This window comes from Plasmodium coatneyi, chromosome 8 (genome assembly GCF_001680005.1).
Source record: "Plasmodium coatneyi strain Hackeri chromosome 8, complete sequence".
NCBI lineage: Eukaryota > Apicomplexa > Aconoidasida > Haemosporida > Plasmodiidae > Plasmodium > Plasmodium coatneyi.
The window spans coordinates 290023-302130 of NC_033563.1; the positions used below are offsets into that span (position 1 = coordinate 290023).

Here is a 12108-nt window from a genome sequence, read left to right on the forward strand (position 1 = left end):
GTAAATTCGTATGTGGATATTGCCAAATGGGGGACGGGCCAAAAAAAAAAGAAGAAAAAAAGAACTAGAGTTATGTGTAGATCAAGATGGATGAGCAGGGTCCTTTTTCTTCTCCACCTTGTCCTCGTGATGATGCTGGTTGTTTCCTCCCTATGGTGTGAAAAGGCAAATTACTATGCCCCTACCGGTGTGTATTCTCCCCCATACGAACACCACCACAACTATCTAGTCTGTACATGTAAGCGACATTTTCAAATTCGCTTTGAAGAAAAAAGCAGTTTGCCTTTCCCCTCCCTTACCATGGTACATCCAAACGTTGGAATGTACAGCAAGAAGGGGGGGGGGACTCCTTCTTTTTAGCTGCAAAATGTGAACCAATTGTATACCGGGGAACGTAATTAAAAGCTGCTTCCAAGCGGTAATATGATATGTTACCATTAAAAATGAAATCCTTTTTTTACATTTTTCATGTTAGTTTGCTTAACGTTGTCATGTGTTCCCCCTTTTTTGTTGCTAAAAATGATGTGCATGTGGGTCTGTTAACCAGCGGGGCAGAGACATACTCCGGCCCGCTTCAAATCAAAGATCGGATGTAGGTGAGCCAGCCTTCGTCCACCTTGTACTCATTCAGTCGTTGAACATCCTCACCAACTTCGCCTTGTACGGCCCGCGCATTCGTTCTTTGTAGGAGCATACCGGAAGATATGTCCCCCCCAAAGTCGATAAAAGAGTTTAACTCATCATAGTCCTCAATGAGCTCATCTGGTTTGGCTAGCTCCTCGCTATTACGAAGTTGTCCAACCACATCTGCAGAATTTGATTCCCTCGTTGCATCTAACATAGATGCACATTCTTCTGTGCATATGGGTTCACTCGCTTCCTGCTTCGCTATCCGATCCGCATGAAAAGCCTTCTTCACATCATCGAACCGATCCTCAAAGTAACTCTGCATCTTGGCAATGTCGCTCAGGATGTGTGAATTGATTCTAACCAAATGGCTAGACAATATCCTTTCCTCCTTCAACGTATAGATGCAGGAAACGTTATCAAATTTGTTGTAAAGCTGATGGACGACCCACCTTTCGAAGGTTAACACGTTTAGGCAACTCTCAAACCATGTGTAGATGTGTCTGTTTCGTTTCTCCTTCTCCTCCTGTGGAAAATCATCCCTCTCGCTAGAAAAGTACAACTCGTAAATGAAGTCGGTGCAGTCCAGAATAGTTCTGTTCATTAGCTGGAAGGAAGTGATTAGCTTGTTCACGTCGTTTGGCTTCATATAGATGGCTGCTTTTTTTTTTATGGGGACGTTTCTTCCTTCGTCCTTATGGTAATGTTCAATTTGATACTTGGTGCAGTGCTCGATTGTTATATGGGAGGCGCGGTAAGAATTTCCCCACTGGGGGGTGATTTGCCCCTCCCGTTCAGTACATCCCCCATTGTTGTCCCAAACCGATGTCGTCTTTTCTCCCCTCTGTAATGTTCCCACGGCGGCATTTACATAATCCCTTGTGCAGTTCCCAACCACCAGTCTCCCGGACCTTTTCTCATTCGGGTTGTACCTCCGTGGGGCATCACAATGGCCATTCGTCCCGTTTTCAACCCTTAACAAATTTGCTACGTTTAATCCTTCCCCATGGGAATCACCACCACTCGGATTACTTTGATCTACTAGCATGTGCTGCCTGCCTAACACTGGGTCATCCCCTCCGCCCGGCAGACACACTCGGTGCAACGGCCTGGTCTCCTCCATCAGTGTGTTCTCCCCATATGTGGTGCACCCCCCCGAAACAGGCACCACCAACTCACAATTCTCACTCTCATCCAGCATCGAGATGAAAAGAAATTTACAAGCAGACAGAATAGAAGTCACACTGGAAGGAGATTTATTCAAGCGCATATTTAAATGCTCCTCCATGAGTAGGGTATTAAGCTTGCAACACAGAAGGTGGTTGATTTTTATGCCGAAGTGCAAATTTCTGTTCATGCCCGCATACATGCTGTTAAAGGTAGACATTTTACAGACCAAAGCTCCCAATGCATTTTTGTGGAGAAAAGTCAAGTACACTTTTAGGGCTTCGTAGAAAATGAACTCAAATAAGGGGAACCTACTAGAAGATATGAAAAACTTGTAACCACTGTTCATCAGTTCAAACTTCCTTCTAACCCAACTGTTTTTTTCACTCATGGTGAAGAGCTCCTTTTTGCCATTCAATTGTAACGGGTTCTGTAGATTCACCAGGTAGCTATGCACAAGATACTGGTCATCCACATGTATGTATTTTTTTTTTTCCAAAAATTTGTCCACAAATAAACTTAAGTAGAAATTGATACTGCAAGAGTAGTTGCTGTTCTTTCTGAGGGTATTCATGAGCAGAATTATCGATACGATGGATAGGTGGACGGAATGCTTCTCCTCACTTGGCAGTTGGTTCCCCATTTCTGGTCCTGCTTTGCTCTTACTTTTCGATTTTCCCTTCAAAATGCACTTATTTATATAAAGGTTGTCCTTTTTTATATCCTCCTTCCGTTGCAACTTCAGCTTCAGGATCTCCCCCTTCGTCATCACAATCATTCCGAATGGGACGAATGGTTTGTACACGGTGCGTCTCCTCGGAGTTCGCACCTCTTCACTTACCTCCCCGTCGTTAACAAACTCCACGTTAAAGAGAAAGTTTTCCGAGTACCTCTTATACCTGTTGTAGGATTTCTTTTGGAAGAGTCGACTACGGCGTGGCGAGAGTTGCCCACCCCCCAGGTGATCCTCCATACGGCGTCTCTTCCTTTGACGCTTCGCATGGTAGCTCTTCACGAGGAAGTTATCATCTACGATGAGTACCTCACTAGTCAGCTTGCTCAAATGCACGTCAGATAAAAACAAACACATGACTCTAAAACATAGCAAGCGAAACAATCTCTGCGTAAAAAAAAGAACAAACCTCCTTCGAAAGGAAGATAAGTTGAAACCACTGGACAGATACTTCAGCACCAACAGAATCAGCAGCGTCCGGTACATGTGCACCTTCTCCTCATAGTACTCACTCAGAATGTAAAAATCGGTTTTTATTTCTCTGTACAAAAGTTTGATTGCCAGGTTTAGGCTGCAGTTGGTTCTTCCCAGGTGGTGTGAAGGTGACGTGGGGTTCTTTCCCCTTACGGAGCGACCATGGGATGGGGCATGACAGGATGGAATCCCACTACAGGGACACCTCCTAACAAAGGAGTACTGCCACTTGGATCTTCCGGGAGATTTAATCTCCGTGTGATGAATTTTTAGAGCCTCTTCATTCTTATTTAACTCCACAGAGATGAGCAGCTGGACTGGAAACTCCTCATTCTTTACATCGAAGCATTTGTCCTTCACGTCATCGTTAATGCTTATAGTGGCCTTAAGGAGCTTCGCCAGGGATAGAAAAATTAACGGGTACACATCGATTATTATGTTTGTGTATTTGTTTCTTCTCCTTTTAAGGGTTGCCTTTTCCTTTTCCTCCTCCTTCCTTCTATTATAGGCAATGTTATGCTTGTTCCACTTGAGGACGCCACTTAGGATCTTTGCGTATCTTTCCCGGATGCGTTCTTTTATCGCACACGGGGGGGTTCTCCCGTTTAGTATCTTCTCCTTTGTTCTTCCTCCCCCCAGGCGTCCATCAAATATGCACCCATCGATCCTGGCGAAAATGCTACCCAACTGAACATCGTGCATCCTCCTCTGCTCATACAGGACGCTCAGAATGTGCTGGGCCGTTCTTTCACTAAACAACAGGTCATTATTTCCTATTGAATTATTCTCCCGTATTTTCACACTTTCTAACTTTGTTGGTATTACTGCACTCTCCTTCTCGTTCGCTCTCATGCAGATAACCGATGAGCATCTCTTCATCCCCTTAAAGGGGGGCATATTTATTCCATCTTCAACGCTTATCAGGTGGTACTTTTCCATTACTCCTTTTCCGTTACCACTCCATTTGTCTTCCTCCCACTTGGATATCGCTTCCCTCTCTGCGATCGCACCGTCTGAAAAAGCACCCCTCTCACAGTAGTCACAACGGTAACCATGTTGCGCTCCCCACTCCAGACACCTGGACGCCGTTCCACGTGCATCAACCCTTTCGATGTTTTGTTTCCCTGTCATTACTCTCCTTTGTAGCGAATAGGAAAATCTCGTAAAGTGCATAAAGTACATTTTGAAATTTTGAAAAATCCTCGAAAAGAAAAGGACGTACATAAGGAACATGCACGGGCAGGGCTTCACATGCAACTGAGCATTTAGGTGGTTGGTCTCTCCGGCGGGTCTACCCTCAAGGGGATGGCACTGCCCACCGAGTCGACCGGTTCGACCGATGTGACTACTCCTGTTTCGGGCGCCACACCGCATGAACCCCCCGAGGTAGAACGCACACACATCAGCCAAGCCGACCTGCAAGCCACCCAAATGGACATGCATAAGATCTAGCGGTTCCCTCCTTCCCAAAAAATAATTCACAAAAGATACGTTGCGGAAACATTCATCTCGAAGGTCACTCCTAAAAATTATTTTCGTTACCAACCCGCTGAGCTCCTTATCTGTGGTGTACATTTCTACAAGAAAACGCTTTAACTGGTCTCCATTAATTCTATGCATGAAGGAAAGAAACAAAATATCGAAGAGGGTGCTAAGTGTGGTACTTCCCTTGAACACCTTCAGACATCTGCACAGCATGAAGAGAGTGGCGTCCACGAAACTTTCATTCGCGTAGTGGTTTCCTTTATTACTCTTTTGTAATCCATTTGGGGGTTCGCTTTTGGCAGGAGTTTTCATTTTGGCTCTTTTTCGCACGGGTAAATCTGGTGAATCCTCATCGGCACCTTCGCCCTCGAAAGATACCACCTTGCAATGTTCCATCCTTTCCTTCTCCTCCGTGCAGTTATCCAACGGTACGTACTCGTCCTTTCCTTCGTGGGAGGGGTCTTCCTTCTGCACACACGCGGGTCTATTTTGCAATTCCCCCTTTGGGATATCCATCGCACCACTTCTTCGCTTTAAATCATCCTTTTGAGTTACTTGCACTGCGCTCTTTTCGTCTGGTTCTCCATCCTCCCTGCGGGAGTTACACCCCGCGTGGAGGGTGATTACCGTGGTTTTCGTGGCCGTTATGATGGTGGACATACCACCCTTCCTTGTCCATTCTGTACTCATTAAACTCCTCTTGCCAATGCGTCGGCGCCTCCACCCATTTGGGTCTCCCCCCCTCACGACGGATAAACAGTCATCCGCATAATCCACCTCGCCATGCACACCATTCAGTTTATCCACTCCGTCCATTTTTTTCAAATTAACAGACGTAAAAACATTTCGCAGCCAAATGTTTCCATAAACCCTCATCATATCCAGGGCAAAAAATTTCATGTACTTGAAGGTGACTTCAGTGTAGTCTCTCAGGTGGGAGATGAGCTCTCTGTGCAGATTGGCTAGCTTCTCATTCTGGAAGAAGCTCACTATGGAAGGAGTGAATGAAAAAGATGTGTACTCCATGAATAGGCCAATGAGGAGGTACACGAAAGAGTAATTCACGTTCACATGGTCATCCCGCTGGGAAGTGAGATTGTCTCCCCCCCGCTTCTTCCCCTTCCTGCCTGACCTGTTCATAACTTTTTTCACATTTTTCAAACAGCGAATAATTTTCTTGTAAAAAGTCCTACTCTTTATTTTTACTCTGTGGAAATTGTAGGTCAGTTTAAATTTTAAAATGTCATCCAAAATGTGCTTCAGTAGGTTCACGTAAATGGAGAAGTTGTTCCTTGAAACGTAGAGGACGTACAGCAGGATGAGGTCCTGTCGTTTGGAAGGGGCATGTATTCCTATGGTTGGCGATTTTGCGTGTTGGCCATTTTGGATGGTTCCTTCGCTGAGGGTGTACACATTTGTTTTGTCTCCCTGGTTGGCCACCCCATCTGTGCGTGACTCCAGTTTACACTTTTCATTTTTTGGAACCTCCCACTTCAGCACCTCGTTCTTAATGTGGCTATTCCTGGTTTTTTTTCCCCCTTGCGTGGCGAGAAGATGCCCTCTCCGGTACCTCCTCCATGCGCCCCTATGCCGACCAGCCAAACAAACAACCTTCGAAAACAAAGACACGTACAAAGAGCACACATACCTGTAGTTACCCCCCACGTAAAGACACTTACCCCTCCCATTCTGCAAAACAACATTTATGAGAAACAAAAGAGAGTAATTCAAAAACCTTCTGTTTGTCAAAAATCCACAAAAAAAATTTATTAACAAATTTAAGTCCTCAATAAAGTGCACATTTTTTAACTTCATTTTATATACATAGAAAATGAACCAGTTGAAAAAAAAAATGTTCACTCGAAAAATGAAGTGATCGTCTAGGATAAAAACCTTGCTCAGGTAAAAGGAGAGACTTTTTATTTCCGTGTCGTTACATCTTCTGCTCAATTTAAGAAGAAACGGAGATAACCTCTTCATTGCATTGTACAAATATATCTTGTTGAAGTCTAGGTAACGAGATTTCTTGCAAAACAGGTACGACAAGAGAACGATCCACTCGCATATATTTATTTTTTTTTTTTTTATTACATTTTTTCTTATTTTCTTCAGTATTTCGTTGGTTTTTATGTAATCTAGGCTCCTCATATTAGTGTAGACGTGTCTTCTGTGATGCTTGATGATGCAGGTTCTGTTGTGTCGGTGCGGTTCCCCTCCGGAAGAGATGTTGCGTGATTGCCACTCCGTTTGGAAGCACTTTACTCCGCTGGGGTGTTGTACCTCTCTGTAGAAGAGGTTTTCCTTTTCGTTGCCATTTCCCCCAATAACTTTCACTTCTCCTTCCTGGGTGCTCTTCTCCCTCTTCACCCCGCTGCTACAAACGCGAAGGATAGATGATGCACACGTGTTGGGTTCTCTCTCCGGGATGGCACCACTGATTGCACTACCTATTACACCGTTGCCTATTCCACTGCCTACGTTATCCTTCGCCCCTTTAACTGGGTTCATCTCCCCCCCTGCATGCACCTCGCTGTTACCGCTTCCTTCGCAGGAGCCTTCCGTTCTGGTGATCTCGTCCGACGAGCAGTCTAGGAGGTACTCCGAGCTTTCCTCTGCGGATTCGTAGTTTGAAGTCGTTTCGCTATCGCTCATTTCCGTGTCGCTTGTGCATCCTGCAGATGAAGAACTCTTCACCGTTTCGTCCTTCTGTTCATTCTCAGACGACAAGTTCGGTTCTCTCTTCACTGCGTTCGCTTGCTCCACTTTACTTTTTTTTCTCTTCACCTCTGTGTCCCCTTCCGACGGGGCGCCCTCCTCCTTCTGCACTTCCTCCCCGGGTCGTTCTTCCCCCACTTCACCATCGCTGTCCTCCACTTCCTCCTCACCGACCTCGATATTTTCCTCCCCGGATGCCCCATCTGCAGAATGAAAACCATCCTTCTCACTTTCATCACTCGAGCTCATGCTTCCATACAACTCCTCACTGTCAGTGCTCGGGTCGTTTCCCGAATGGTCGTCACTGGTGGGACTATTTCCCGCGTCCTCCTTTGGGACCTCCTCAGGGGATACATCATTCTTCTCATCATATTCGTCCTTGTCGTCCTCATTTCCGATATGCTCTTCCCCCCCTTCGCTGTCCACCTCGTCCCGTTGGTCATCGCTCTTTTTCGGCGCACCCTTTATATTTACTTTCGTTCCACCTGCTTCCTTCGTCTTTGCTGAAATGGCGCCCTGTCCATTTTTTCCCTTCCTCGTGCGATTCTTTATCGCCTTCCTGTGCAGCTCCCGAGAGCCACCACTACGGCTGTCACCGCTACCACTGCCAACACAACTAATACTGTTCACTTCGGCGACTCCACCCGTGTCGACCAATCCACTTACCTCCATCCCCTCCTCCGAATATGGTAGGGACTCCCCACCGTCAGAGTCACCCTCAGTGCACTCACTTCTGCGCGTCTTTTCATCCCCGTTCGAAGACAACGCGTTGCTTCGCTGGGAAGCGCCCACTTCTTTCCATGCCTCCTCGAAATTACTGTTCCTTCGTTTTTTTTTCTTCTCACCGGGGGGATCTTTCTTTCGCTTTTTCGCAAAATCTCCTGAACTGTCCAGGCTGCAACTTTCGCCGCCATCCACATTTGTACCTGTACTCCTACTTTTACATTCACTTCCACTTCCACCCCTACCCTCCTCGTTGTACGAACCTCTGTTCCACTTGGCATTCAAAAATTCGATGACTGTTGGCCTCTTCCTCTTCCCCGGCTCGGGGACGGCCAGCCTTCCCTTCGTACTTCTACTTGCACATTTATTTGCATTTACATTTGCACTTTGTTTTTTATTTTTTTTTTTTTTTTTGCTTTTCACTTTGTCACTCACGGTGCTGGTAAAGAAGGAAGACGAGGAGGAAGACTCGGAAGACCCTCCCCCATCGTCGCTGAATGAACAAGCAGACGATGCAGTGTCACTGCAGATGTTTTCTCTTCTCCTCTCGCTTTTTCTACCTCCTCTTCTGCCGCTTTTCCTACCCTCTTTGTAACTCCTCCTCACCTGATCGTCACCAGATGCGTCACTGTCACTGTCGCTGTCCCCTACGGATGAAGCGCTCATCCGAAGTGTGTTCCTTCCTCTGGAGCTCACGTGCGTGCTTATGCGTTTCACATTTGGCGCATAATGGAAACTGCTAAAGCCTTTTTTTTCACGCGGTTCATTAGCGCTGTGGGCAAACGAATCGTAGCTTCTCTTACTTAGTATCTTACGTTCCCTCAAGTGGGTGTACCTATCCATGGGTCGACTGGTCCGACCACTTATCTTCTCTTCTTTGTAGCATCGTGGATCTATCGCTTCGCTGGTCTGAGTGTAGGACTTGCGGTTTTGTGTATATAAAAAGTCCCCCTCCAGGGGGGGCCTTCCATATGCCTCTCTGTATTCGTTCCTTCTTGGTATACCTCCCGTTCTTGGTGCACTTGCATGGTACACCGTGTGGCTGCTCCTACCAGCGTGACTGCCTACCGACTCGTTCGTGCTCCCCCTGAAGTAGGAATGACTGTTCCGACCTGTGCATGTGGTCCGTACCATCTCGTTGTTCACTCTTAGATAGCTGCACGCATTCGCCTCGTTAGTCGAGTTCCTCCTGTTCACCTCGTTCCTATAAATAATGCTCTTCCTTTCTACATCGTTCAGGGGGCGTGGTGCCTCTGGGTAGGTTCCCAAACGTTTCAAGTTTAATCCTCCCCTCCCCGGGGTTAGGTTGTTCATTTGTATGTTGGACGAGGTGACACATGGAATGGGAGCACCCATGCACATACCCGGTGTGGTAAGATATGCAGTCCGTGTTGTTGCACTTGGGTGAGGAGAAACTATACTTATGGTAGGCATGGCCGTGTTTATCCTATTGGGGTTTACAGAAGCAGCTGAGTCCACGTTCTGCCCCCCTGAGAGGCCAATGGCTGAAGACTGAATGGGATTTCCATCCGAGGGGAACGACCCGCTTGTCGTATTATTCCCATTCCCAGTCGGCCTCATATTTAACTCTGTTACGCTGTTGCCAGTGTTTGAATTCAAGCAATTTAACAGACACCCATTTATGGCTGGATAATTGAATGGGGCAGTGCACTGTCTGCTGGACACTTGATTTAGGGTTACATAATCGTACACGTTGTGAGCTGCATTCGACGGTTGAGTGGTGCTTTCCCCATTTGTTCTCACACGTTCGTTTACAGGTTGGAAGGCGTTGGCGTTTGCATCGAGGAGGTGCGTTGGTAGTGCGCTGCTTGGTAGGCTCACCCCGCTGCCAGTTACTCCGCCAACGTTGGTAATCTGGCTACTTCCGCTCACACCCTCTCCTGAGCCGTAGTTCAGCCTCTGTGCTATGGCATTCCCATCAGTTCTGCCTGCATTAAAACTCAAATTCTCCCTTGCGTTGAAAAATATGTTAGCGTTTTCTGGAGGATGGCTTACTGAGCTGATATTAATCGAGGCACGATTCGCGCTCGCGCTGGGATGGGTGCCTGCTCAGTAAAGGTGTAACAAAGGGGAAAAATAAAAAAGAAAAAAAAAAAAAAAAAAAATGAGGACAAAGTTGCACAGTAACAGCTGCCACGATACACCTTTTCCGCGATGTCAACCTTTTTTTTTTTTTTTTTTTTTTTTTCGCTTCACTCGGATCGGTGGAGTGCCGCGAACAACGCTAATCGCACATGACTTTCTCCTTTTACTATTACTTCCGATCTTACCTCCGCTCGCCGAGTAAACGCCATAACCCAGGAACGGCCCGGACACCTTGTTTAAAAGGCCCGCATCCAGAGTGCCTCCCTCACTGTCTGCATTCCGCCCCAAACAAGCACACTGCACACACGACATAGCCCTACTCCTGTCATAAGTCTGGGTCAACCCTTTAGACGAATAATCCCCAAAAAACCCACGTGAGCTGTTTAAATTGTTTCCTTTATCTAGGTTTCCGATGTAGGGAGCCACGATATTGTTGAACGTGTTCATGTGGGAGGTGGGGGCGGCTTTGCTAACCGAAGGCTCTAGACATGCATACGAAGTTAGGAGATGCTCACAGGGGGGGTAGTTACTTGTAGGGTTCACTTGGCCGGTATTGCTCACACTGCTCATCGAGGTGAATCCCGATGTTGGCAGATAAAAATTCGAGGTGGGGTTCGCATTGTACTCCCCCCGGATGTTACCATAGTTGGCCACACTGCGCACATTTTCGTTACTGACATAGCCCCGTGCGATTCCTTGGTTAATGCCCCTGTGATAGTTGCACGTGTTGCTATCCATGGATGTTCCGCCAAAGGGGTACATTAGAGATTGTGCGTACGATAGTGCAAACGGTAACAACGCGTGTTACCCTTCGGGTTCGGCATACCCCAAGGGACATTCACTCAGGCATGTAGGCAATACGCTCTGAGGAAGCAGACATATATAAGACTTGTTATATTAACAATTGGGGCAAAGTTTACAAAAAAAAAAAAAAAAACACGTTTAACTGTCCTCACATGATTCGCACCTCACCGTTCGGGGAGGACAACTCATTGGACACAATTGACACTAGGGAGAAGGGAAACCTAAACTGTGCCCCATGAAAGACCACTCAGCAAAGTAGTTCCTCTTACTAAACAGGAAACAAGCGGGGCTGTCGAAGGGAGTACCAAACGGACACTTCCTTCTTGTACATTTTTGTGATAACACTTTCCTTGGGAAATTTCGAGTGCCTATGTCTGCTGTGTGTGCATCACCCACTGGGGAGAGCCCCTCATCATATATTCGCTATACATGTGTTCATGCGCATACTAATATGTGCACATATACATACGCCCATACCCCTTACGAATGTTCTTTCCAGGTCAATTAAGCATACCTACTGGTGACAAACTGAACGTGCTATGTGTGCTTTAAAAAAAGAATGGCCAAGCTGGGCAAAAATGAACTACACTCGTGTGTCTCCACGCGTAGACATCTACTCAGAACCTGTTAATTTTTTTTTTTTTTTTTAAAAAGGACATATATTAGAAACAGGCCAAGGTGACAGCTTTTCGCGGAGAAAAAAAAAAATATATTTAAAAAAAATGCTTAAAAATAATGTTTAAAAAGAATGCTTAAAAAAATTTTCATCTTTGCAAAAATAACATTATATTAAGAGGTGAATGTTATGGCGAATCTGTTGCGAATTGGCGTGCTGGCCTGGGCACTTTCGCGGGATGACATGAGCATAAGTGTGTGCACCGCTGGAGGCATACACACCTGTCTATGTGTTCGGTAGAATGGGTGTTAAATAAGCATACCTATGCCCTTTGCCCCATTCTGATTCCTCCTGTCGACACTTCGTACATATGTCTTTAAAGGAGAGTAAAGTGACACGCACGTGTCCGAACATCTCTCTAAACGGTTGGCACAACCAGGAATAGCCACTTAATATGATGCCTTACCTATGACAGGAACAGTTATTTAAAAAGGAAAAAATAACCGGCCAAAATGTACGCAAAAGTGGAAGTACAAAAAGCTTCCCGCTATCCCCACGGAAGAAACAGAAAAAAGCATATTAACAAAAGAAATGATGTCTTTACTCACTAATTTAAGGAGTAACTGAAATGCCCCCTTCTACAACAGAAGGTTTTGCT

The 12108-nt window shown here is 46.0% G+C and overlaps 1 protein-coding gene across 1 annotated transcript; it reads right to left on the reverse strand.

Annotated features, from left to right (window-relative positions):
• Positions 1–574: 574 nt before the first annotated feature.
• Positions 575–10792, reverse strand: PCOAH_00019820 (Uncharacterized protein; the record flags this gene model as incomplete). Its single annotated transcript, XM_020058791.1, has 2 exons — positions 575–9990; positions 10216–10792. 2 exons carry the CDS (start codon positions 10790–10792, stop codon positions 575–577), a joined length of 9993 nt encoding a protein of 3330 aa, XP_019914472.1.
• Between the last annotated feature and the right edge of the window lie 1316 nt (positions 10793–12108).